Source organism: Candoia aspera, chromosome 6 (genome assembly GCF_035149785.1).
Source record: "Candoia aspera isolate rCanAsp1 chromosome 6, rCanAsp1.hap2, whole genome shotgun sequence".
Lineage (NCBI taxonomy): Eukaryota > Metazoa > Chordata > Lepidosauria > Squamata > Boidae > Candoia > Candoia aspera.
This window is the reverse complement of record NC_086158.1, coordinates 43,676,042-43,701,845: the sequence shown is the minus strand read 5'-3', so window position 1 is coordinate 43,701,845 and position 25,804 is coordinate 43,676,042. Positions and strand designations below refer to the sequence as shown.

General features: G+C 38.2%; 1 protein-coding gene and 2 non-coding genes across 7 annotated transcripts; all 3 read right to left on the bottom strand.

Annotated features, from left to right (window-relative positions):
* Positions 1–208: 208 nt before the first annotated feature.
* Positions 209–22,213, bottom strand: ATG16L1 (autophagy related 16 like 1). 5 transcript variants are annotated; one of them, XM_063306895.1, is made up of 20 exons: positions 21,794–22,213; positions 21,371–21,589; positions 19,888–19,981; positions 18,961–19,066; positions 18,228–18,301; positions 17,887–18,138; positions 17,196–17,261; positions 15,823–15,909; positions 14,483–14,539; positions 14,254–14,301; positions 13,452–13,554; positions 10,035–10,140; positions 9,414–9,484; positions 8,272–8,343; positions 7,081–7,201; positions 4,105–4,210; positions 2,812–2,961; positions 2,464–2,511; positions 1,925–2,026; positions 209–1,571 (listed from the first exon to the last, which is right to left on the bottom strand). In XM_063306895.1, the coding sequence occupies exons 2-20, from the start codon at positions 21,483–21,485 to the stop codon at positions 1,478–1,480; spliced, it is 1,872 nt and encodes a 623-aa protein (XP_063162965.1). In that variant the 5' UTR covers positions 21,486–21,589; positions 21,794–22,213; the 3' UTR covers positions 209–1,477. The 5 variants fall into 5 exon arrangements, with proteins under 5 accessions (XP_063162965.1, XP_063162966.1, XP_063162968.1 ...); XM_063306896.1 differs by having other exon boundaries at positions 22,001–22,213; XM_063306898.1 differs by having other exon boundaries at positions 22,061–22,213.
* LOC134500602 (small Cajal body-specific RNA 6) lies at positions 8,664–8,932 on the bottom strand. The gene has a single exon (XR_010068275.1). It is a non-coding gene; the product is annotated as a small Cajal body-specific RNA 6 (non-coding RNA).
* On the bottom strand, positions 12,886–13,158 carry LOC134500603 (small Cajal body-specific RNA 6). Its single transcript, XR_010068276.1, has one exon. It is a non-coding gene; the product is annotated as a small Cajal body-specific RNA 6 (non-coding RNA).
* Positions 22,214–25,804: the final 3,591 nt, after the last annotated feature.

Genomic DNA, 25,804 nt, shown 5'->3' with positions numbered 1-25,804 from the left:
ATTACCCCTACTGTGCTGTTGGCCCCCCCCCTTTTTTTTTTTTACCGCAGATGCTTTCTTCCCTCTGCCCCAGCATACCATTGTAGGTTTTGCAAGTATATTTGCAGTTGCAACTTTATAGAGAGCCTTTAATCTTCTCTTCAAACTGCTTCCCATCCCTATGTCCATACCCAAAGCAGATAAAAAAATAAGGGAAAAGCAATGCAGATTTGGAAGCAGGATACTGGTTTATTTATAATCAGTCAAGTACTAGTGGACAGATTAGTACAATAAATAAAGTTTGTCCCATGTACTTTCCATTTTCCTCTACCTAAGTTGTCAAAATGAAGGGGTCTTCTAATGAGAACCCCAGACACAAAAGAATCCTGCTCACCTGTCCTCCAATACAAGCAATACAAAACAAGTTGTGGAAGGAAGAAAAATTAAAGTGCAAATTAAAAGGCAATTAAATGCTGGTGGCTTGTATCACAGCCTACTCAATGTGGAAAAATATTTGGCTGGATGAATGTTCAACGCCACAAATTATTTCTCCTTGAACCATATTGTGCATTTAACCACCAAAGGATACAGGCCCCTAAGCCTGCTCCATGGCAGAGAGAGAGAACTCCAACACAAAGAATATTGCACATTTAAGTCAGAGGCAAATGATATGGATTTGCCAGCACCAGGACATTCAGCTTCAGGTGTTAATTTCCTTTCATGTCCTTTGCCCTCAATACAAAACTGCCGGATAGCAGAAGTTGCTGTGCATTTGGTTGCTGTGTGGAAGTCATGCCAATCATACAGTCTTCATTACAACTGAACCTCTTGCTCTATCCCACAGTTAAAACCCCAAATGCACTGGGTCAAATTAAAATGCTTCTGTATCACTGCTACCTGGATAACCTTTGGAGAATACAACATCTGTTTTTCAGACAATTCTGCCTGCCACAAATCAAGTTGATACAAGAAGCTGTGATCTGCTAAGTACTAGGGTCCCATAGACGCAACTGCCAAATTCATGGGCTTCCTAAGATTACACTTCAGACCCCGCCATTCTATGTCTTAGGATCCTTCACTTTGCATCTTAGCTAGCTCAGAGAAGAAGACACATGTGTGAATACATGCATAAAGTCAGGACATACAGGAACTTTTGCTACAGCACTCAAAAGCAAAATGCCATAGAATATTGTTTCAGGAACATTGCTATCCGGTGCAAGAACCTTTTCAGTGTGCAGATGGTACATTTTAAAAACGACCAGTTCTACACCCAAACCTTTATGGAAGTTAAGACAGCAGCAACATACTGTAATCAGGATCTGCTTTTCTTCCTGATGGATGCATCAATAATTCTTTGCTAAAGGCAAGCTTATGCACTCAGCAAATAAACTTTGGGTGGGAGCCAGATACAGACTTCTGCCCTCTCTAGACAGACACAGATCATTGCCTTCCCATGCATTTTTTTTTTTTTTGGCAAGCTAGTGTTTGCACTTTTAGATCAAAATTCAGACCACAGCACAGCCTTGTTTCCTTTGTCCACACTGACCACGTGGGCTCCAGATGGTGACCATGCCACAGCATTGATGGGGTTGCTGAAACGAAAAGATAACATAAATGTATTAGATCCCTGAAAGATCCAAAGTTTGAGTTAAGAAGGAAATGCTGCTCAGTCTCCACAGAGCTATTTTTGAAGACTACTGCTATTCACTAACTAGAACAAGAAAAGTCTGCTCAAGGATGTGTTGCCACTGACCTCTTCATGTACTCCAGCAACGTTCTGAGCAATCATTTAATTAGCTCTAGTTTTACTTAACATTAGCCTTGTAGACTGGGAATAATAGCTCCAATACATGTAGTGAGCATCAGTTTCAGGAAGGCTGCCTTATAGGCTAGTGCCCCACAAAATGTAGCAGGTTCAGATTTTAACAGCATTATCTTGACTCACCTGTGATGCTTGGAAAGTGTCCTTTCCACTTTTCCAGTGAGCACATTCCATATATAGAGTGATCCATCTGCTGAGCCAGCCACAACGTAATTTCCATCAGGGCTGAAAAATCACAGATTTGGTGCAGAGAAAAAAACAGAAAAAAATGTGTTATTGCTGTTTGTAGCACAACATGTCATTAGATGATGGAAATCTCCCAATGCTGGGGACTTCTCTTCTGACCAAATGGGATGAACATATTTAGCTATAATACACTGCAGAGGTGACACTAAATTAGTTTCCCTCCTGCCTCAAACCCTAATAAAGAAGTACAAAATGAACATCCCAAAGCCCTACAAATAATTAGATGCTCTGAACTTCCTTTTCTTCTGATCAGCAGGGATAGAATGTACCTCTGTTCTCAAAGTTTTGTACAAATACAGAATAACTTTATCTAATTAACTAATCTAATATACTCATCAAGTGTCTCAATGTATAAAACTTGCCAGCCAGAAGAAAATATCACATCCAACTCAAGTTTTGGTAGCTCAGCTTCTTACCTGAATACAACTCTGGTCCAATCAGACCCACATTTAAATCCTGGGGCACTGGAAGAAACCCCCCCCCCACAAAATGATTTATTAAATATGTCTTTCCAATTAATTTTACAGGCAGTTACAGAACAGACATCTTAGTAACACAAATTTGAAAATTAATGATCAAACCAACTTGGCCTTTTTCTTTACTTTTAAGCACAAATATCTACATTAGGATGACATGGGCAGTCAACAAAGATGTTTTCAAGAACAGGCTGCTTATTACCATGAAATGTCAACAGGAAAAGCTCTGTATTCTTGGCCTTTGACACAGATGGGAAGTCTACAACTCACTTGCAGAGCCATACTCACCTGAATGTCTGTTTGACAGTGTTGATTCTGAGATCAATAATTTTCAACAGATCATCACGAGAACAAGTAAGAAGCTCTGTTCTCTCAGGGTTGAGATCTAGAGCTGTAATCCTACCCAGCAATTCCACTTCCCGTACCACACATTCAGTTCTAAAAACAAAATGTAACACAAGTTAACATTTCCTTAATCATACCTAATTCAGTGGCATACAAGAAGCCTCATGAGAAACTTTACAGTGGCTAAAGGATGTAATAAGTAGCACAATTTATGTGCTAACTGGGTTCTTTTCTATACTGCTTGCAGCTTAGAACAAAAAGAGTTTTTAAATCTAGATTTTAAACACCAGTATGTTCAAATATGTAAGGTTTTAAGGTTTTAAAACAGCAATGGGTAAATTCACTTTAGTGTTTACTAGCATTCTTGTAGCAGTCACTGAAGAAAGGCATTTGTTTTCCATTGGCCCTAAATGCATTATATTCTTCGCCGGAGTACCAAATACTACTCAGCATCCTAAAAGCTGAATGTGAAGGTATCAGATAGTCCTTAAACTACCTGCATAGCTGGGAACCAGTCAGGGACTTTCCTAGGTTTGGAAGCAGGTCCATTTTTCTGACCAAGTTCTCTGACTCAGGTGAACCAAAAGTCAAGCAGTGTGGCTTTAGGCATTGTTTATGCATCTCTCCTCTGGCTTAGGGCTGACTAATACGTGGCTTTCTACATGGGTTCACTTTGCAAGCAATATCACTCTTTACTAGAAACATGTAAAATGTTTTGCAGTCAAAAGGTCCTGAATCTGAATCTGGTTCTGATCTCACTGGAATCATTCTGACATCAAAATGGTTTCTCCCAATTTTAAAAGGAGGTTGGAACAGAATGTTTTGAGGATGGAATACTTCCAGCGAGGCCAGGAAAGGACATTTCAGCCATGAAACATTTTGCCTACCTCTACTTCTCAGGTGAACTACATAATGCTTAATGCCTGCAATTAGAGCCTATATATTGGGCGTGAATTTTCAACAATCCAAAACACTTCAAATTAGATGTGTTTTGGTATTTTTCACTGCAGTCATTTTAATATACTGAATCAAATTGGATTAAATGTAGATACATAGTCAAAATAAATTGATTGATTTTGTGGATCAGTTTGAATATTTAACTTGAAATGGATCAAATTTCTGAGTTAGATGAACCTTTCAAATCAAACTTAATCCATTTACCCTTAATATATATTTCTAATCCAATACAGAGATAATAAAACATTGATTTTTACAACTTATCATCACAGCACTCACCTAATATCCCAAAAGCGAATTTTCTTATCAAAGTGTCCACTCATTACACATTGTTCTGTGCAGACAAGATCATTGCAGCTGGAGCCAGCAAACACCGTCTTTATACCTTTAAAAAGATGAAGTTACTAATCATGTAATTGAATCCACAATCTTTCTTCTATAAAAGCCTACTAAAATTCCTATTTACATTTGTGTTGGCAGAAGAGATTTCATTGTATTTTCCTTACTAGCTCTTATTGAATTTTATAACAGAATTTGTTTTGGGAATTATTGCAATTAGAACAAAATTCTGGAGAAATTCTCATGGGGGAGTACACTTACATAGTTTTGAGCTAGCCAAGGGATGGATGAGAATGTCCTACCTTTCATTGCATTATTATATTTCCAAGGGTTGAAAGATTCCTTGGCTTCTCATGCTTAAATTCAATTCTACATCCTGAGGAAAGGGTCTGTTAAGATATTGTTGGAGAATTTCTCCTTCAATTGCAGAAATTCAGAGAAATCATCCATACAATTTCTCTATCTATAAAATTTAGGAAAGAATTTTGAAGGCTATTTTACTAGATCTAATTTATAGATCAAAAACTATCATAGGATGCTGTGTCTTTATTAGGTTTATTTCAAAAGAACTGAAACTAGTGGGAACAAGAGTGGGAACTAGTGGGAACAATAAGCTAGCTAGCTAGCTATCCATCCCCATCAATTTTCTAAAGCACAAGCAAAAAGAAAAAGTAGAGGACAGACATAAAGAATAATTTTCTCATGTTTTAAGAATGAATGGCAACATATTTTCCTTTTATGCTTGGCAGAACAATGCTCACTTGAGGGAATGGTATTAAAGGCAAAACTGAAATACTTTTGCCACATAATGAGAAGACAGGACACCCTGGAGAAGATGCTGATGCTAGGGAGAGTGGAGGGCAAAAGGAAGAGGGGCCGACCAAGGGCAAGGTGGATAGATGACATTCTAGAGGTGACAGACTCGTCCCTGGGGGAGCTGGGGGTGTTGACGACCGACAGGAAGCTCTGGCGTGGGCTGGTCCATGAAGGCACGAAGAGTCGGAAGCGACTGAACAAATAAACAACAAGAACAATGCCAAGTGTGTTGGCAGCAGTGGCCAGCCAGTAGCCAATAGGTTCTCTAGGGTTTGGAGACAATGGGCTCAATTCAGGGCAAAATATCAAAAAGGATTTTATTGAATAAATATTTAAAAAGTTAAAAAGTCCTTAATCCACATCCTTCCAGCTTGTCAGGAACCTCAAAGAAATGGCAGCAGATGGACCCCCTTGAGCAGTCTGGCAGTTGCACAACAACTTTTCTTCCTGGGTCTTCTGAGGTTCAAAGTCCCTGGGGGACTTTGCTATCTGTTTGTCTTTTCTTACAAGACAAAGTATAAACATTTATACCTAGATATAGCTTGGTGACACAACTTATCAATGACTTAATCATAATTCAGACAGTTGACCCACTGCTAGGGATACTTTTAAGTAACACACAGTCCCTAGCACAGAACATCTGGGATAGTATGACGACATATTTTGTAAATAACTTGGGAATCCGAATAAACGTCCCTCTGCCAAAGATATCTGTAAATGAGATATTCCTTCTATCATACTGCTACTCTCTCTCCTTTGTGCACATGTCAGATACAGGACAACTCAAGTTGTCCTCTTTATTTTAATTATTACAAGTAGCAATATAGATAAAAGGCTCATAGGACAGAGCGATTTTTAATGAAGCAATCTGCAAAGCTTGCTAAGTAAGCTTTTTCCTCCATGCATGTGGAGGAATTTATAATACAAATCTTGCCTAGTTATAAGTATAACTTATAAGTATCTGTCTTACATGTGCAGAAGGAAAAAGTGGATCACACCACTAGTTCCTCACCAATCTTTTGTGGTGCCACTATATCTAGTCATTAAAAGCATGAACACCATCATAAACACAATTTAGAAACTTCTATAAGACTTGAAATCATGAAATCTAAAAAAAAAGGAAAGCCCACTTCCTCAACTGCTTAAAGGTTTAGCAGTTACAAATCTCTGCAGTATGATATATAAGCCTAGTCTGTGCTAACAGCAGTACTGCTTAATATAAATCTTTATCAGGATCACCTACTTCAAAAGGCAGAAGTCAAGTTCAGCCCAATAGCAGAAAATACATCTTTCCTAAACCAGCACACTTTTCTGGTTGCAAAAACAATGCGTATCAAACTGTGGGTCACAATAATATTTGCACAAACATACAGGCATACTTTATACATGGATAGCATTGGATCAATTTTATATTAGCTGAATGGTGAAAACAAATTAACTGAGATATATGGTAGCTATCACTTCTGCCTATGCACATTATCTGGAGGCAAAACTACTAACCAAATGGAGAATGCCAATTGCTTTAACAGCAAAATCAGCCTAGATATACAATGACTCAGAGACCCTGTCATGTACATGGCTAAAGAAGAGGAAATAAACTTACCGCTTAACACTTGGAAATATATCATATAAATACTAATAAAATAAATTGATTGACAATCACTCTGGGTTAAGAGTAACAGGCAATCAAACAATATAAGACCCTTTAAATGCTGGTATCTGCTCATGACTTCTTATAGCAGCACACTAGCCATTTTTCTCCAAGGACTGATATGGCTTCAAAGTCAAGAAAGTTTAGAAATCTAAACCTATTTCACTTATTATTGGAAAATCCTTTCTTAACACCAGTCAGTGGTGACTACCAAGATGACACTTGGGGCAACAGTAAAATGTTTAGTTCCACTGATCAATGGAATGAATCTTTAGTAACATTCCTCATTTTCAGTGTCCTACCCCAAGGGAAGAAGCCAGCTTTGAATCCATATACATATCAGAAGATTAACAGAACAGCAATTTTGAATGCTTTGAGAGGTAATCAGTCAATGAGTGTTCTTCTTGTCCCTTTGATGCATGTGGGAAACTGTGAAACGGCTTCCTTACAGACTTTGCTGCGCAGGTCCCATAGCTTGAGGGTTCTGTCATGACTCCCAGATACAATGCGAGCTTTGTCCAGAAGAAATTTGGCTGATAAAACTTTTCCACTATGCCCCGTGAGCGTGTGCTAGAGAGATTGACATTATGTAAGAAAACAAATTTTTACAATACTTGGTCCCCCTAGGCTCACTATTCAACAGTTTAGCAGAAACAGAATTTTAAAGCATTACCCAGCCTTCATTCTACACCGAGGACTAACACCCCACCCCATCCCGTTATGTATAATACAAGTTTGAGCACTAGGTTTGGTATCTGAAATAGGTACCCAAAAGTTTGCAGATATTCTTTCCTTCATTGATGGTATAGATAACAGTGGAGGACAGATATGGTCAGTAAATGGAACCTCCACTTATCTATGCTGGGAATATGCAAGAAGATATGGTTCACACTGTTATATCCTGTTTCTGAGTTCCCTAGGGATATTTGGTTGATCATCTTCAGAAAACCATTATCTGGCCCTCTGACCCACCAGTGAAGCTCTACAATTTTAAACAGAAAAGTCCTTTCCAAGTTCATACAATCTAATATTTACTATTAAATAAAGTTCATTATACAGACAAGTAGCAAATCTAGTCGCAGTTCATAGTCAAAGGAAGAACAGCTCTAGTGGTCTGCTAATTTTTAATGCAGGGTTCCCAGGGACTGGAGCTAGAGCTGTCTGGGTGTAAAACGTACTCCTGCCCTCTGGGCCATGGCAAAAAGGGAGTGGATTAGAGAATGAAAGTAGAAGATAGGATACATTTTCACATTTTCCAAACCAGCTTCATAAGTTTGCCGACCTAGTGCTGCTACTAGTCCACTTTTAACAATGTTCAGAGGTATTTTAATAGTAAAATATATGTAAAGTTATAAAATTGTATAATTCTTTCAAAATCATGTTAATTTGGAAAAAAATACTTAATATTTGTTTCCAAACAGTATGTTCAAATCACTCTGTATTGGTAATATCAAACAAGCTATATAAATAAAGATAGATAAAAGACAATTAATGGGCAACTCAGTTTTATAATATACTGTATTGAGAATTAGGGTTACCATTCGTTAACACATCCCAGATCAATTTCTAACATCTCTTTTATATTTATAAAACTTGTGAGAATCTGGCACATGCACAATGCCTTGGAAAAAAACACTCACCCGTAACCGATGATCATCCACTGTCCAGATCCTACTAGCATAGTCATTTGAAGCCGCTAATACGTAAGAACCCTATGGAAATAATTTTAAAAATGTTTTCTATTATAATCATTTCTACAATCTGCAATGTCTAAGTAATTCTGTTTCACATTATTTTATGTTTGCTTATCTCAAGCTAGGCCACTGCCAAATCTTATCACTTAGTTTGGGGCTTATTTACACATTTTTGAAGCTTCATTACCTTTAAATATTCTCTCCCTGCTCGTCTATCTTGATTTCCTTTCTTTTCATCCATTATCTTCCCATTTATTTGCCTCATCCATTCTTTCTCCTATTCCTAATTCTTCCTTCTGCTGCTAGTGCCCTGGGCAGAGATGTTTTGCTTCAGAAGAGGTCTCAGTTAAAAAAATTGAGATCATACACCCATTTACTTGCCTCCAATACTTAAAACTCCTTTACTGTTTTATGTTGGATAACAATTTCAGCAGTGTCTACTCAACACTCTACAAGGACACAAGCCGAATCCATCACAATGTATCAGCAAATGCCCTCCCACACACAGCATTTCTATAGCTTGATGGAAGAGTAACTGCTGGGAGTTAGATGGTAAGGGAAGCAATATTTCTGGGCAAATCAGACCTTTTACTATTCATCACTGACCTCAGCAAAACTCTGTAGAAGCAGCACAGACCAACATTAAATGCTTCAGCGTTATTAAAAAGTGACCTGACTGTGGTTAAAAGTACATGTGCTGCCCATTTTTACAGGCAACAGGACTAACCTTTTCAGGGATCTTCCAGGAAAAAAAGGAATAAAAAGATTCATAATTTTATGCCTACTTCTGAACAATTACTTTATTTTCAAGATGATCTGTCTTTTAATGTGCAATGGTATTGCTCATTCAAGGAAGAGAGTAGGCATATCAGAAACTGTGGTCTATTATATACAATACTCCCATATTTTCCAGTTCTTCCATTTTTCCCTTACCAGGAAAAAAAAAATGCAAAGGAATGGTATTTAATTGCTGCACAATGCAGTTTGCTTCATAGCAATATTAACTGTTCATCTGGGAATGCCCTAAATGATGTGGCTAGAGAGCAGGACAGAAGATATTTGCAAAAAAGAAATATACCCATACTCACAGCGCTATCAAACTCTACACTAGTAATCCCTGCATTACTGCCAGATAGGGCGGCTTTAAATTCACAACTGTCTGTAATATAAAAGAAAAAAGAGTTAGGAGGCACGAAAAAGCATGAATGCACTTCAGTTTCATTCAGCCCAGCTAAGAAACATATTTCAAAAATATAAACCACAGAACTGATCGCCTAGAATTAACGACATGTCATTTCTATTTCTTGATATATAAAGCTAACTTATAACTAAGGCAGGCCATAAGACCCAATTTTGACTACTCCATCTGGTAGTGGCACTCTTCAGAATCTGAGCAGGGAATATCTGCTTTCCCAAACCTAGGTAATTCACTACATCCTTCTAATGGAAATACTAGGGATTAATCAAGACTGTTGCATCACTAGACCCATACATCCTCTCCTGTTGATTAAATAATTCTGGAAAAGACATTTCATCACTCCAATGCACTAAGGAATTTATTTTGGGGTTCATACATTAATTTCTTAGTTCAGAATTGTAGCTACATTTTCAGCATATCAACTATGGAATCAAACTTGGAAGAAAAAAATCCTGTCTCCAGAAATTAAAACCTCTCATCTCTTTTCACTATATTGCTTTAAAGAGCTTACCACCAAAAACTTCCCAAATTTTGACCCTCCGGTCCAAGCCTCCTGTTGCTAATAAACGAGAACCAGGGCTGAATTGGACTGCATTAACCTCTCCATCATGAGCATCCTAAGGAGACGCAAAACAAACAATACACACACAACAATTATTGATGATTTCAGAACCCAGATCTGTCAGCCTCTGACAGCATACGTAAAAAAATTGAACCAGACTCACAAAGTAACACCAAAAAAATGTCTATCGACTCCTGAGTTCTCCACTATACATTTCCTGTTTGAAGTTATTTATAAGGAACTTAATACATGTAACAACCAAAAAATTCTTTAAAATAACAAAGGCTTAGGGGGGTTTTTTTTGCATCTCAAGGAGTTCCACCTCCTAAAATAGCTATGATAAATCAATGAATACTGTTTGCAACTCTGAAACTGAGAAAAGAGGGAAGATGAAAAATCAGTGTATGTGTTGGCACTCTGACTAGATTACCAAACAAAAGAAAATATGCTGATATAACACCCACATCTATTAATATTAATTTTGTGAAGTCAGATAAGATAATAGATTTCTTCACTGTTGTCAAAAAATCACTGCAAAATACTGAAGAAATGATAAAAACTACACACTGAAAAGCAGTCAATAAAAGAATGGGCTATTAGTAAAACAATAAATATATTTTGTATATCAGAATGAAAAGAAAAATTGAGCTAATTTTGCATTTTTATAGGAAATTTTATTAGGTTTCAAGAAAAGAATAAAAACTACAAAAAAAAAAGAAAAGAAAAAAAAACCCTAAAAAGGTGAAGAAACACAAGAGAGATTTTTTTTTAAATTTCAAAAAGTTGTAGCTTCTTACTTTAACAAGGATATACAAAAAATTCCATAATCAATCTCTGACTCTATATTAAACCAAAACACCACATTATTTCTATAAGTCATTCCACTTAAACACATAATAAAAGTCACTAAGTACAGTTACTCCTCCCCCTTATATTGAATTAAGGGGAAAAAAGTTCATATAAACCTCATAAACATCTTTCTCTCCCCCAAAAGATAAAACATAACTATTCTACACATTTCTGTCTATCATAATAAAAATCAAATTCAAAAGCACATAAGTTTTCTGCTATTATACTTAATAGTACAACAATTTTAATAATCCCAATCTTAATAAACCCCAGAAACAAATACAATTCAAAACAGTAATTCCGTATCTTTAAAAGGGAATATCAATCAAAGCCTTAAAGCAAACCAGATAAACATTTTTTTAACCCTAATACAACAGTTTTAATAATTTTAATCTTAATAAACCCAAAAATCAAAGCCAATTCAAGACAGTAAATCCAAATCTTTAAAGGCAAACAGCATCAGTCAAATCCTTAAAGCAAACCAGGTGAACATTCTTCAACCCTTATCCCACTTCAAAATAAACCAGAGCAGTTACATATCCCCACAATGTGCACAGAGTTTTCCTCTTGAAAGAATCAAACAGCCCGACTGCCCCCTCAAAGTTTCCAGGTTCTTCTCATGGCATTCCACCAGGAGATCGATTTTACTTATGGCTTGCAGATCACTCTCTCCCTTAGATTTCTCCAACTCCATTATCTAATCTTCATCTAGCATCTCGATAAAAATCCCAATCTCAGTCTTAAAAAAAACCCTACTGCTCTTAAATTCCTGTTTCATCTACCATATCCCCAACCTGATGGCACATTTTAGATCTCATATTTTCCACAATGTCCTGGATATCTTACATAAAAGTTTGATAGAATTCAGAAGAAATTGTTTAAAATCCTAGTGAAAGTCAGAAAGAATCTGTTTGAAATCCTCCATGTCTCAAGCAGTAGATTATGGCACCCCCTAGGAGCTTAACCAGTGAAAGTTGAAGATATGGAACAGTTCCAAAGTGTGTTTACATAAAGTGAGAGTGAGATAGCAGACAGTTTTCAAGGGAACGTGAAAACAGAAAGCCGAAGGTTCAAATCAGCTGATTCAATGTGTATGAAAATGCTAGTATCTTCAAATTTAGTAGAAAAATAGACAATTGTTTACTCTCAATCTTTGGAATTTCCTTTGGAAGGAAAACAAAATCCAAAACTCAGAAGAATTTTTTTTCTTTTTCTTTTTAAGTAATCCCAAAAATAACATTAAGCACCAAGAGAACCAGCTTCTCCTCGCTGTAGAAAGCCTCTCTTGGGGTATGTATACTTAAAAAAGATACAAATTGGTGATTTAGGAATGGGGTGGCTGGTCTTAATGTCCCTTTAAGGCTACAGCATGGCTTGGAAAGTGATGAAGTCTCCGCCTCCCAGCTGGCTCTTACCAGTCAAATGCAAAATGTTGTTTGCGATCTTCTGGCTGCAAGCAGCCGTCCAGAGGGTGGGGATGATTCCAGGTATTCTCCTTGATCCAGAAAATGTTTCTGGGCTTCGGGAAAACCTGCCTGAGCCCGAAAAAAATTACCGCGTTATCAGCTCTGCCCGCTGAACTAGTGGGCACAGCTGTCCAGTCCGCCATTCCCACTGGAAGCTGAGCTAATTTTGCATTTATAAAGTAAAACAACTACCAGATTTGTATTTATGTCTGTATGTGTGTGTGTGTGTGTGTTTCCCCTGGACTACGTTTAGTATTTGTACATTATGAAGAGATTTTACACTGTTTAGGATTAAATGCCTACATTGTAGAATTGTATTTGTTATGCGTCTATTCCATGTCTTTTTTAAAACAATTCCATATATTTGGTCACATTATTTAAGTGACTTTATATATTTCATTAAAAAAAAACTATTATAGAAATATAATAGTTAAAAGTAGAAAAGTGATACTGAGTCAGAAAAAAGTATTTGCAGGAAAAAAAGAGGTCTCAGCTTGAAAACTAAAGATCATGCACGTTAGAACACATTCCAGAAGTGACAGCTCCTTGACTGGCTTTGTTGGTGGAGAGTCAGCTCTGAGTGCTTTGGACTGCAAGCAACATGAACTGACTACACCCACATAATGTCAGCAGCTTCATAACATCTTACAGCATTTCTGGAGCATGGATGGGAGAGAGAAAAACTGCTGGGAGCTCTGGAAGTCATGGATGCGCAATTTCACTAGTGCAATCAGACCTTTCTGTAGTCATCATTGACCTCAGTATTTATTATGATTCCTCCGGTTTTGGCTGGCTTAGCAGTACCCCATTTCTTGTCGCAAAATCCACACTACAACTCTTTGCAAGACCACAAAAGCCCATTGTGCTAGCCATATCATGAGCATATAGCATCTCATCATGAGAACAAAGAAATGGATGCCTGAACGTGAAGTAAAACCTGAAGCAATTGACATGTTTACACTGCAAAGTTAGTACCACACCAAAGTAAACTGGAAAACTACTCAGTAAAACATATTTACTCTTTAAGATAATGCATCCTAGATATACTTACAAAGACACACACTGCTGTGTTGGGGACTCGGACCTCTTTGCTTGCATTAGGATGTACATCGGTATTATCTTGAGGGATAGGACATGAGGACAAAGAACGCCTCCTGAGAAAGGTCACATCAATAAGCAAATAAGTACATGGAGGAAATTAGCTGGAACTACAGGCAGGGGGATGACCCCAACTATACAATAGGTAAGAATGGGAGGAAAGGCAAGGAGTCTTAAAACAAATTCAAGTATTTCAAAAACTGGGCAGCAATACCCAGTTTGCTGGGTGTGCATGTTAGGGACTCCTCTATAATCTTTGCAACTGGCTTCTTGCATGAACCTAATCGATTGCATAAAAACTCCTTATGCCGGAGTGGGAAAAAACTTATCAACATTATAGCAGTCATTACTGAATCCCAAAATAAAATTGTTTGATTCAAGGAACACCAATATGCTAAATATCTGCTACTATTTTTTTTAACAATGCTTTTTCCTATACAAAGTACTGTAAGTCCTATTCAGTTGCAAAGGTACATAACCTACAAATGATGCCTAATTTAAAATTCACATTGCATTATTAACAGAGAATGTCTATGTAACACAAAAAATAACTAAAATGACTGGTCACAGCAGTCATGCAGACTACATTCAGCAATTCTTCTCTCAGTTGTTATACCTTTGGCATCTATGATACATCTATGCATCATTTAACCAGAAAGTCTTTTCACTGCTACAGAAACAACATGACACAATTATTCAGCATCCCTCATCACATTAACTGGATTAAGTGTGAATAATTTCAAGCAAATTTTCACCTGGCAGTATCAGAAGAGTGATGTCCCAAAAGGGGAGACTCAGACAGACTGGAGGGAAAGATCAGAGGTCAGCACACAGCAGAAGTAAGGAGTTGAACACAAAAGAAAAGGAGAGAGAGAAGCTAGAAAAAAAGCTTGACATAAGAATTGTTTGCATTCCTAGCATCACTGAAGTGCTGGTATATATTGAACTACTATGTCACAAAAAGGTAAATGTATTCCAACCTACCCAAAGATATTAGTGATAGAATCCAGAAGGCCTCCAGTGGGCTGGGAGAGTCGCTTACTAAAGAGAAGGGGAGGACAGTTTTCAAGGATAGACCAAAACACACAAGCCCATAACTCTCAATCTTCAAGCCCCACATTCATCAAGGAAAGCAAACGGTAACAGAAAAGTCCAAAAAGCCTCCTTCTTGAATCTGATAAAAGCTTGCATTAGCAATTATGAACTGAACACAATTTTTGTTGTCATATGAGCAGGAAGAAAAAGGCTCCCTAATAAATTTAATTCACTGGAACTTTGAGAATAAAATTAAAGATATATTTATATAAAGGCAGAGCACATACTCTTCCTTGTACCCAAGTATACTCATGACTAATGTGATAGTTGGCCCATAATGGCCTTTAACAAGAAGTGTAAACATTTTTGCTTTTAAGCCAGTTTAAATGGAGAGGCTTTAGGTTCTGCATGTCTTGTTTGCAGATTCAATTCCAACGTAGGGTTGGAAAGAAATCTGTCTAAGAACCTATTATTTGCAGCTGTCACCAATATTAGATGGGCCAACTGTCCCAAAAGGCAACTTTTTACAAAGCTTTCAATGTTAATTAACATGGCCCTCAACATTTTCAACCTTCATATCTTGTTAATATTTACACGGAGAGGATTTGAGTCTCCCTTTACTATCCCCATGACATGGCTCTGCCATAAACAAACTGAGAATGTTGGGATTCTCTAATTCCCAATTCTCTAAAGCTGTGAGGGGCAATTTCCTACCTGATAGAGCATGATTTTAATGCAAAGCCACAAGAGCTTTACAGTGCTCTTTCCAGTGCCAGGAATAAGCACCACTATGGTAAAAAACAGATGTGTGGATAGAAAAGGAGAGACTCCTTCTCTGTACTTACTTGTGAGCCCTACAAAGTTAAAATTTGGAAATATTCCTAGCTAAAGAATAATGGTACTGTAAAATAGGGATTTCTACAAAAAAAGGATCAGTAGAAATAGTATCATAGAACTCTAAAACTATTGGATTGTTTGCTATAGGTATAATTCACTAGCTAATTTTCCCATTTGTATCCCATTAAAATAAATGGGAGCAAAAAACAGCAGCTGTGAAATTCTCATTTTATTACAATAAGGCATATAGCTGATAAATTATCTTCATGCTGGCATCTGTTATCAATTAATTTATAATTTATCCAAGAAAGAGTAACTTTCTCAATACATTTTCTTCTCAAAATGAACTTCTTAAATCAAATCAAGAATAGCTATGAGTTTTTCTTCCCACCCGGAAATATTTCACGAATCTCTGGAAAAAATGCTTCCCAACATCTCTGCCCACATATTACCTTGCTGTCCGGGTGACAGCACGAACTGGAGATGTCTCCTCAGCTGGATCGGAGGTTTCATCTGTGAGCACTTCAATATCATCATCCCTGAGAAAGACAGATCATGCCTTGAATGTGCAAGATCAGGCATTTCATATTGAGCAGCCCCCTTTCTCTACTAGTTCAAATACACAGCTCTTAGGGATGGTGTGAACAATAACTGAACAACAGAATTAGCTATGCCATTGCTGTATTTTATTTGCCTTTTACAGTACAATTTTTAATCACATTGCTTAATATAACTGAATGTAAACTTCTTTGCACAATCAGTTAAAATATAATTATTTCTAAGCAATTAGACACAGTAGAATAGGAAAATTTTATCCATGGAATTCCAGCTACGCTTGCATACATTTCACTGCATTGTACTTGTGCTTTCAGCTTTTTTTCCCCTTACTGTTCCTATGATGGGATGAAAGTTAACTCTCAGCGCAAAGGCTGATGTAGTTCCTGGCCATTTTTAAGAGTGTCAGAGGAACAAGGTGGTTTTGAATCCAAGATCACACACAATAACCCCCTCCAAGCACTGTCTAGCTGCAACCACATAGAATACTCATTCAGCAGCAAATATTTTAAAATTATTACAAAGTATTTGTATAGTTATATACAAATAGTTTGTGGCTGGTTAATCTGATCTATTGCTAATCAGTTTTTGTTTCTCATATGCATTCTCCTTCCACTTGATGTAGCCACTGAGTTGTTAGGAAATGTGTTAAGCTCCGGAAGGCCAAGATAAGGAAGCAAAATAAAGAAAAATAGAGTCAATACATAGAGCGAATAAAGCTGTTGCAAACTGTAAATCTACAGTCAGTAAATATCAAAGTTATAATGATCAAGTGATATAAAAATAAGGATTAAAGTATTGCTGAAAAGATACGATAAAAATTTTAAAAATCAGAATTTTAGCTTGGCAGGGGAAATCTGTCCCCACTGTGGTTGAGTCAAGGAAGAAGATGAAAATATTAATGAAGGTGAAGGTATATAAATCCACCGGGTTTGTTTACATCAAGCTGCCACCAATAAACAAACTTGCTCTTCTATTTCTGATTCTTAACAACTGTCTAAGAATACACAATTATCTCAGTTGGGAAAGGGGAAGATAATCCCCCCAACCCAAGAAAACTCTGTCACCATCTTTATCCCAACTCTCCACAATTTTGATGCTGGTAAAATCAGGAAGCTTTTATCATTTGATCACACATTTTACATTGGAATGCTGATGTAAAGTTAGAAGCCAAACAAGTATGCAGCCTGGACAACTAATTTTCATATTTTCAGCCTGGAAATGGGAGTAATGTAGTCATTAGGAAGTAATTAGACTAGTGAATGCTTACTGTTCAATTGGCAGTGGTTCTTTGGCAGCTTCTGCTAGTTCTTTCTGAAGCCTAACTTGCCTTCTCCTACCAGGGAAGAAAAAAGTTAGGAAATATGTGTCAGCTCTGCAACGTTTATCAATATTCATTTGAACAGTTATATTCTAAGTGTCAAGGATCTGGTAATTAGGAGAAAAAACCCCCAAATGTCTTATTGGCTTAAGCTCCCTGGTATAGAAATCTCAGTGGGCAGACTTGTTGCTTCAAAAAATTTATCTGCATCTTGACACTAGTATAATACAAGGTTCATCAGACCTCATGTCTCTAGAGCCCAAGTGAAAACTTAACCGTCCAGATTTTTCACATTATGAAAAAACAAATCTGGAAAAAATGAGGCTATTTCAATGGGCATAATCTGAGTATCATGAGCTAACATTTAACTGTTTTATATTCAAACCAAGCTTAAACCTCAAACCAACATTTTATGAACATAAGAATTTAAAGACCAGACCTCAGCAGGTGGCTTAGCTCAGAAGCCAAGCAAGTAAAGGCCTGGTTAATACCCGGATAGATTACCAAGAAATACCAGAACAGTAGGGTAGACTGGGATATTGAAAAATATTCCAGAAAAAGGCAACAGCAAACAGTTTTCATACTGTTGCCAAGAAAACTGCATGGATGAGTCACCAGGAGTTGAGCTCATACATCATACCTTAAATCCTTCTCATTTTCTGCATTGAGCCGATTAGCTTCTTGAGCCTTTTCTGCCATCCAACGGGTTACCAGTTCTTGGTTATCTTCAGTGGTTCTTCTTAATTTTTCTTCAAGAGCAGTGAAGGTGATTTGGAGAGCATCATATTCATCCTTAAGAGTTTGATTAGCTCTTTCAAGATCTTGAAGCTTGTTGCACAAATCATGGCACTCTGTCTCCAGTTCAGATATCTTCTGTAAATATTCTGCAATTCTTCAATGGAAGCAACTAATATAATGAAAATCTGAAGGACACTGAGGACTAAGATAAAGGTCTACTGGTAATAAATGGATTTTACTCACTTGACATTATTTATTTGTATCTCTCTGTCCTTCTGTTGTATCTGATTGTTTAGATCAATCACAGATTGGGCCAACTACAAAAAAAGAAAAAATAATGAAATTAATATTAACATTAATTATTAATATTAACATTAACATTAATTAATAATGTTAATAAAGAACCAAAATTCTTATCATAGTCAGTAGTTTTTGCATCTCTTTTAGGACATGCATTTTGTTAAGAATGTATTTATGTCTCTTAATCAAAGGCAAGGTATTACTATATTTGTGCTGTATTCAATTAGCAGTTTCACAGACCCCATATGGAACAAACTTAAACAACCAAAGAATACAAAAATCGAAAGACAATCATGGCTATAAAATGTATCTGAAAGATACAATAAGTTGTATCTTAATTTCCAAACAGAGAATTTTAAAAGAAGTAGGTATCATAAATCATTTCCCAGGTTTCTAGTAACAGATGAAGAAAGGCATCACAAAAACAAAGTACCTTAATTAAAAAAATAGAATACATGCTGCTTCATCTACTATATATATATATATATATATATATATATATATATATATATAATTAGAATGAAAGCAAGAGAAAAGCTCAAAAGTTGACTGCTTACTACAAAAAGTTCTTTTCGAGATACGTTTTTATTGTTCTGAAACTCATGGGATAGAGAAACAAACAGTGCAATGCAACAGTGCATTGTACTGCTGCAAGTAAGCACAAATTTTTCCTAACCTCGCCCCGTTTCTTGTGCAGCTCTGTCAACTCCTCTTGATGTTTAATCCTTAATTGAGCTACTTCTTGAAGATGAGCATCATTTCTTGCACCATCATGTCCTGGGCTGAATTTTCCAAAGGAACAGAAGGTAAGATGCTGAGTTTATCTAATTCATACAGATGTTCAACGTACAGATAGTCCTGGGTTACGATGGCAAATGGGGCTGGAATTTCCGTCGCTAAGTGATGTGGTCATAAAGTGCAACATCACGTGACCTCGTTGCTTAATGACAGCAATTCTGGCAGTCCCGGTTGCTGCTGTTAAACAATGACCACATGTGATCGTGACTTCTGACTTCCTGCTGGCTTTGCTTGTGGGAAGATGGCAGGGAAAGTCAGAAATTGGGATAACGTGACTGTGGGGATGCTGCAATGGCTAGAACTCTAAGAACTGGTCATAAGTACCATTTGTTCAGCACTGTCGTAACTTTGAACAGTAGCTTAATGGTCATTAAGCTAGGATAATCTATACTTCACAAGAACTAATACGTTCTCCACACACTGACTTTCCACTGACAATTCAGTGGAATTACATTAAGCAATTCCCTGATCTCTATTTAAAAGAATGAAGCCTCGTTTTAACAGATCATTTGAGGGGAGGACTTTCCTATAATTCCCAAATGTCCAATAAATATGAAAGTATACAGTACCAGTATATTACTAACATTGAATAATATAATTTGCATCAATTTATATCACTCACATGACATTACACAATTTGATGTAATTTGCATCTTTGCATAATTATATCACTATGAATATATAATTTGCCACATGTTATATTTATGTTAATTTAATCTTAATTTTATAACTGACTTGTCCAGACTACTATATCTGCAAACAAACTTATTTGGAAATAACTCACTAGAATGGACTCAACAAGTACCTGATCTCATGCCGGCTTGGCAAATCATACTTTTCCACTTGTAGCTTGTCAGCCAGCACTGAATGGAAATCTGACTTCTCCAGGAGCTTGTTATCTAACAGGCCAAAATATTTAATTAAAAAAATGGAAAAGATCCTTATCAGTTGTGCAATCCATTAATAAGCTTGCCATACCATGGTATTATAGTCTTTAAACTGTGAATGTAAACAGTTTCACAGCAACTATATCTACTTCAGACACCCTCTTATATCACAGTGAAAACGTGTCTAACCAAGAAGACATTCTCTCACAGTGCACAATATTTATAAGTTCAGACTTGTTCAACTAGGCTTCCATAAATGAATGAGTCATTTAAGAAGACATTGTTCTACTTTATAACCCAGTGTTTTGAATAATAGAATCTGAAAGGGGATTCTATGATGTATTACCAGAAAACTGTTCCAAATTGCAAAACCTTTCTCTCACCAAATGGGTGCTGGTCTGAGAGCAAATATCACAAGCAATTAGGTAATTCTCCTTATGCTACTGAAGTCAGTATGAACTGGTGAGAAGGTTCCTTGTCACTGAGCAGAATGTAAACAAGAAGCATTCAAAGTTCAGGGCTTTGGAGATCCTTTTTTTTTAATTAAAACCCCGAAGTCCATAAAAAAGAGCCAGTTTGGTGTAGTGCTTAAGGCATCAGGCTAGAAACCAGGAGACAAGTTCTAATCCTGTTTTAGGCATGAAGCCTGCTGGGTGACTTTGGGCCACTCTCTCTCAGCTCTAGGAAGGAGGCAATGGCAAAACACTTCCAAAACCCTTGCCAAGAAAACTGCAGGGACTAATCTAGGCAGTCACCAGGAGCCAAAAACTGACTCAAAGGAACACACACACAAAATCCACAAAATATATCAAAGATAATATGCAAATAGTATAATGCCTCATGGGAGTGAATACACTCTAAATCTTTGTTTATATAATACATTAACCCACAGTTAACTGAATTCACCAATTGTCTGGGTGTGTACAGCGCCACAAAATAACCCAAATGACTGGGTTTGCATAACGCACAAAATCACAAAACAGTAAACAAATTTTAGCCTAATGTACTATGTGAACCAGGCCTAAGAAAGAAACAATAGAGTGTTTATGAATTTATGTTCAGTCCATGAAGATGAGATTAGTAATACACCAAACTTTTTTCATACAACGTATCATTCATGCTTTTCTCCTTGGGGTTTATTTTCTGGAATCCACTAAAGAAAAATTGTTTTCAACTGCATTATAGGTCAGAAAATTAATTACTTTTGCTAGTTTACTAAAACTGGCCCAAAGACTCATCAACAGAACCTCAATTAATTAAACTACAGTAGCAACAACAAAACATCCCTTATCTAGTCTAGAAATCACAATATTTATAAATGAATTCATTTGCAACAGATCGCCAATTCCGGTCTGCTAGTTAAAGTGAAGATTCTCAGTTGATTCTCCGGAAAGCTCTTACATTGCAAGATTATCTCTTCAAAGGCCTGTCTTTGTAACCGGTCTCGTCGCTTCAGTTCATCCAGGATATGTCGCTTCCATGCAGGGAAGCTCGATGTCCTAAGCCCAACAGACATATTGCCGGAGATCTGGAGACGTTACACCCTGCCAAAAACCCAAGTCATCTGGGTCCGGGTTTCCCCTGCGACAGAGTAGGTGTACGATAGCTGAATCCAGGACTCTAAATAATAATAATGACAATAATGCAGTAGGAGACAATAATCCGGCAAATCTGGAAGCCTGATTAGGGCTGGGGAAGAAACGAGTCATCTCCGAGTAGTTCAGGAGACAGGATGGAAGGGCACCAGAAGAATAGGAGGCGTCCAGCCATCATGCCTGCCGGGCCCACCAAGGGACAGAGACAAGACCGACGGGCAAAACTCACCGCTGACCACCGAGGATGACAGATGGGCGCTGCCTTCACCTGGAAGGTCCCTCCGCGCACCCCTCAACCGGGCCGCAGCCCCCATCCATTTCCGCGACACCCTACCACAGTCCCCCCTGGTCCGAGAGAGATGGCGTCACCAGCGGGCCTTCTCTTCCTGAGTCGCAGGCTAATCACAGTAGGCTCCAACCTCAATGCCTGACTCACAAGGCCGCTCTTCCTGCTGAACGCGGGCCACGGTCACGCATCGCTAAATGCAATTACTACCTCGCTGGTCCATCCTTGCGAGCGCCCTTCTTATTAAGTGCAGGTCGAACGGCAAGCGCGAAGGCAAAAGCGGGGTAGAAAATGGCTGCGGATGAGGCTAGTCAGGGCTTCCTGGATATACGCCATTTTAGGAAAGGATGCTGGGAAGAGGCGCCTTTGATATGCACCACTTTGGGCGGGGACTGTGGTGTAGTTGCTCTCAGCCGTATAGAGTTCGACCGGGGAGGTGCTTTTTGAAAGACCGTAGTCTGAGCTCAGTTTCAGCTCCGTTGAGTCAGGGACGGCGTTCCCTTCCCCGCGAGGCTCAGTCCTAGTTCTTCTCTCCCCGCGGATGCCGTAGATCAGTGTTTCTCAACCTTGGCGACTTTAACACGTGTGGACTTCAACTCCCAGAATTCTCCAGCCAGCAGGTCCCAAGGTTGAGAAACACTGAAATAAATTAATAGTGCTACAAATCTTAGTCGTGTATTTTAATTGGTGCGTTGTTTTTGTGGGGTTGAGTTTGTAACCTCCAGATGGTTTTCCCTTCAACTCCGGTCGGCATTTACCCAGCGCGACCGATGATAACAGATCGCGCAACCCTGTCCGCAGCGTTGGGAAACTGACACTGCTCATCATTTCGGTTTATTTTGTTAGCTTAGATAAGGATGGCAGTGCAAGATGAGTTTGTTTCCATTCAAAAACGTGGGCGATTTTAACCAAGCCTGCGTCAGGACTCAAGCAAAAGTATTTGTTGTAGTTTTATATCTGCTTTACGGAACGATATAGAAACAAAGTAGAACCAGATCTTCAGCAAAGGATCGTTACCTTGTCGTGGTGCTGGAGCTTGAGCACCTCAATGATGCCATGAGCTAAACCGTGAAGGGCCACCCAAGACGGGAAGGTCATGACAGAGAGGTCAGACTAAATGCGATCCCTGGGGAAGGTAATGGCAACCCACTCCAGTATTCTTGCCGTGAAAACTAAATGGATCAGTACAATATATTCTAGAGGTGACGGACTCGTCCCTGGGGGAGCTGGGGGTGTTGACGACCGACAGGAAGGTCTGGCGTGGGCTGGTCCATGAAGTCACGAAGAGTCGGAAGCGACTAAACGAATAAACAACAAAGAACCAGATAATATCCTCCAAATATCCTGTCCCTATTTAGCCGTGATCTTTATTTTCCAGTAGCTATCGTAGCAAAAATTAATTAAATATTTTGTCTTTTGAAGAGATCTGGGGGATTGTATTAATTTGGGCTGCCTTTCTTACCGTTACAGCATTCCGGATGTGTGTATGTAGGTGTATCCTGTCTGGGGTAACAACCTTCCTGTGGTTGCAGATTTCCTCCTTAATTCCCTCATGTTCCCTGCCCCATCTGATATAATGTTTAAAAAATGCTGCTGTTTTTCTCTAAAGAAGAAATATTGCGAAGGAGAAGAAAATGCCTGTCTCTAACATCATGTTTTATTCCAAGAATACCTCTGTAATACTTAAGAATAAAATGATGGAAGACTGCATCCAGGTGCAGTTTGAAGCATGCTCACCTCCATAATGGGAATAGAGGCAAAGATATTTGGGATTGGTAAACAGCATCCCTGAGGAGTAATTGCCTTCTGATAAATAGGTATTTTATGATTTCCCATTCTTACTGGGAAACTTGGCTTTGTTACCTAGGTTTATCATAGGTTACAAGGTCATTTTCTAATTCTCCAAAATGACATTGTTTTGGTCCCAGATAACAGATAAATCTTCAAATCTTTGTTCCCAGATAACAGATAAATCTTCAGAATGCTGTTGATTTGAGGTCCAGAAGACCTGGCAAATGTAAAGATGAGCTTAAAAGTTACAATGTACAATGCATGTTTGCCTAATATGAACATTACAGTTCATTATGTCACATGAACACAGCTTATGAAAATTTCCTGCCTTTCCTGTTTGTTTGCTTGTTCATTTATACCATTTATATGCCACTCCATTTCCTGAGGCTCTGAGTAATTATTAAAACAAGATTAAAAATAAATCAATGCAATTATAATTAATCAATTTGATGTGCCACCATTTGGGGGTAGCATGATCTTGCTCATCTCCAAATGCCTTTCTGAAGAGCCATGACTTTACAGTTCTCCAAAAAAGGAGGGGGTGACTTAGATATCCAGGAATAAGCTGTTATGAAGTAGGGCCATCACTAAGAAGGCTTAAGTCTGGAGTCCCTGAAGATGGCATTCCAGTGGTGGTGGGATCCTCAGCAAACCCTTTCTCCCAGGTCTTATAGGACAGGCAGATTCCACTTGGAAAAGGCAATCACAAAGATATCCTACAGCCATATAGGGCTTCACAAGTGACAACTTGCATCTTGAATTGTACCTGGAAACTAACTGGCAGCCAACGCAATAGTCATGATGTTATATGAGCAAACCCTTGTGTGCCCATAACTACCTGGGCCACTAAGTGACACTAACCACATGTGACACTACGTGAAACTTCCAGATGCTCTTCAAAGGCAACCCCGAGTACAGCACATTGCAGTAAATCCATTGTGAGGCGACAAGGGCATGAGTAGGAGTAAAGCCTCCTGAGCCAGGAAAGGGTGCAACTAGTGCACAAGATGTAGTGTTCAATGGCCCACCTGCCATAGCCTCTACCTGCTTTTCAAGCAGGTACAGGAGTCAACCCTGTGAGGTAGGCCAGGTCAGGAAACAGACCCAAAAGAAATACTAGAACTCAACTTTATTGATATAGGCTATAATCTTGAATGTCTGACAGTGTTTCCCCTTCCCTTCCTCTTATACCAAAGAGAATCAAGGTGGGGAAATTTTAAGTTTTTTTCTTACGCTTTCTTGTTTTCCCAGACTGAACTGATGCTTGGCTAACAGTCTTAGCTCAAATTGTGCCAATGGTCTCCACATATCTTCTCTAAGGTTATCTCTGTGTTCCATGTGAGCCATGGTCCATGATGACTCTCAAGTTACAGACCAGCTCTATTTACATGAGCACTATCTACATGAGCACATGTGTTGTCCAAGATGGACTATCTTTAAGTTGGCTTCCAAATCTACAGCCACTCTGCCTTAGCAGGATTCAATCTAAGCTTATTTCTTCCCATCTAATAGCCTAATAGTCTCTGGGCACCAATTCAGGATCTTCATCACATCTAGCCAACCTGGATTGAAGATGTATAAATAGTACCTCATCCTGTGCTGGTTGTTGACCTTTCGCAGCTTTGGGTAGGTGTTAAACAACAGAAGAAGTCCATGCCCTACAGCACCCCATGATGGAATGGCCAAAAGCTCAACCTCTCACCAGAACTGGAAAAAAAAAACTTAAAGAGCCATTTACAAAGGAGAACAATATAGTGGTGTATGCTTGCTTGTTCATCATACATTATGGCTTAGCTTGTCATGTGAAACAGACTAACAATGTGTATATTTAATTTATAAAACAGGAAGCTTCATTGTGAAGGGAAAGGATTACTGTATTTTTTAAAGCTTCACCTAACTACTCTGGATGTTGCAAGTAGAGCCCTTCAAACTGGAAGCCCTCAGTCAGTCATATATGGTGCAGCCTTTCTCATCTCTGCTGAAAAGTCAGCTGCACTGAGGTGAGTGAGCATTAGCCTGTACAGTATCATAAAAGGATCTATTGATTTCAGTATCTTTGGGATTTCACTAGGGCTCTGAGGAGTGAAAACTGAAACAAAAGATCTTCAAGAAGCAGAACAGTGGATGCAATGGCTTTTGTAGGAATTAGTGGTGCTTCTAATA